This window comes from Amphimedon queenslandica, unplaced genomic scaffold (genome assembly GCF_000090795.2).
Source record: "Amphimedon queenslandica unplaced genomic scaffold, v1.1 AMPQUscaffold_2217_Cont25780, whole genome shotgun sequence".
Taxonomy (NCBI): domain Eukaryota; kingdom Metazoa; phylum Porifera; class Demospongiae; order Haplosclerida; family Niphatidae; genus Amphimedon; species Amphimedon queenslandica.
This window is the reverse complement of record NW_003557447.1, coordinates 1-1,268: the sequence shown is the minus strand read 5'-3', so window position 1 is coordinate 1,268 and position 1,268 is coordinate 1. Positions and strand designations below refer to the sequence as shown.

Sequence of the window (1,268 nt, the reverse complement as noted above, 5' to 3'; positions counted from 1 at the left end):
CAGCTAGAATTGTTTGTAATCAAATTGGAGCTCTAACACAAGGTTTCTATAATAAAAACTTTATTTTAGTATGCATCACCCACTTGACAGGTTACAACTATGGCACTGTTAGTGATATAGGATTTGCTCAAGGTAGTGGTGCTGTACTGTTAGGTTATCTTTCTTGTAATGGTGACGAGACTAATCTTCTTAACTGTGATCAGAACTATTACTACACTAATACTCAGTCTCATTGCCAGTCTCATTACTATGATGCTGCTATTGTATGTGAACGTAAGAACCAATACTTTACTTTATATATGTACTTATTATACATAATCCAGGTCACTGTGATAGTTATGATATGAGACTGAGAGATGGCAATACAAGGTATGGCAGAGTAGAGGTGTGTATTAGTGAGACCTGGACAACAGTGTGTGGTAATCAGTGGAACTATGGAGATGCTTCTGTTGCATGTAGGCAGTTAGGACTCTCACCTTATGGTACGTGTACATTTGGTGATAAAATGCAATGTTATACATTCAAATGTATGCAGGTTCCATTCCACTCACTAGCTATTATTACCACAACATATGGTCATATGGTATCATTTATCCCAACTGCACTGGAATTGAGAGCGTTATATGGAATTGTTCTCATGTTGAAACTAATAATTGTCTAGATAATAGTGATGCCGGAGTAATTTGTCAAAGTAAGCAAGATATAGGTACTATCATGGATGCATATATTCTTTGTATAGCTGGTAATATTGAGCCAGTTGATTGTGTGTCTGGTGATGTTAGATTGATAAATGGCACTTTAAAAAGTCAAGGAAGATTGGAAGTGTGTATTGGAAATGTATGGGGCACAGTGTGTGGAAGATCATGGGACAATTATGATAGTCAAGTTGTTTGTAAACAATTAGGATATCAAAGATTAGGTAAACAGCATTTCTTTACAATAATAGTGCTTTTATTTTTTTCCAGGAGCATCATACGGTTATGAACTATATGGTCATGGATCTGGACCGATTCTTTTTGGTTACATGTATTGTAATGGACATGAAGAATCACTTTTTGATTGCAGTAGGAATGTTCAAAGTGTAGTTTCGGGATCATGTGCTGATCATTATTATGACATTGGACTGAAATGTGAACGTTAGTTAATAAAATACAATGCTTTTTATTTACATTGTACGTATAGCCTATTGTGAAAATGGAGCTGTTCGTCTTCAAGAAGGTACACTAACTTCTAATGGTCGAGTTGAAATATGTGTCAATGGTACATGG

General features: G+C 35.6%; 1 protein-coding gene across 1 annotated transcript; it reads left to right on the top strand.

The window, feature by feature from the left end:
* Positions 1-90: 90 nt before the first annotated feature.
* On the top strand, positions 91-1,260 carry LOC105316293 (deleted in malignant brain tumors 1 protein-like; the record flags this gene model as incomplete). Its single annotated transcript, XM_011411119.1, has 6 exons — positions 91-273; positions 324-482; positions 536-691; positions 740-919; positions 966-1,136; positions 1,183-1,260. Coding segments are annotated over 6 exons (927 nt in total), but the record flags the coding sequence as incomplete, so codon positions are not given.
* Between the last annotated feature and the right edge of the window lie 8 nt (positions 1,261-1,268).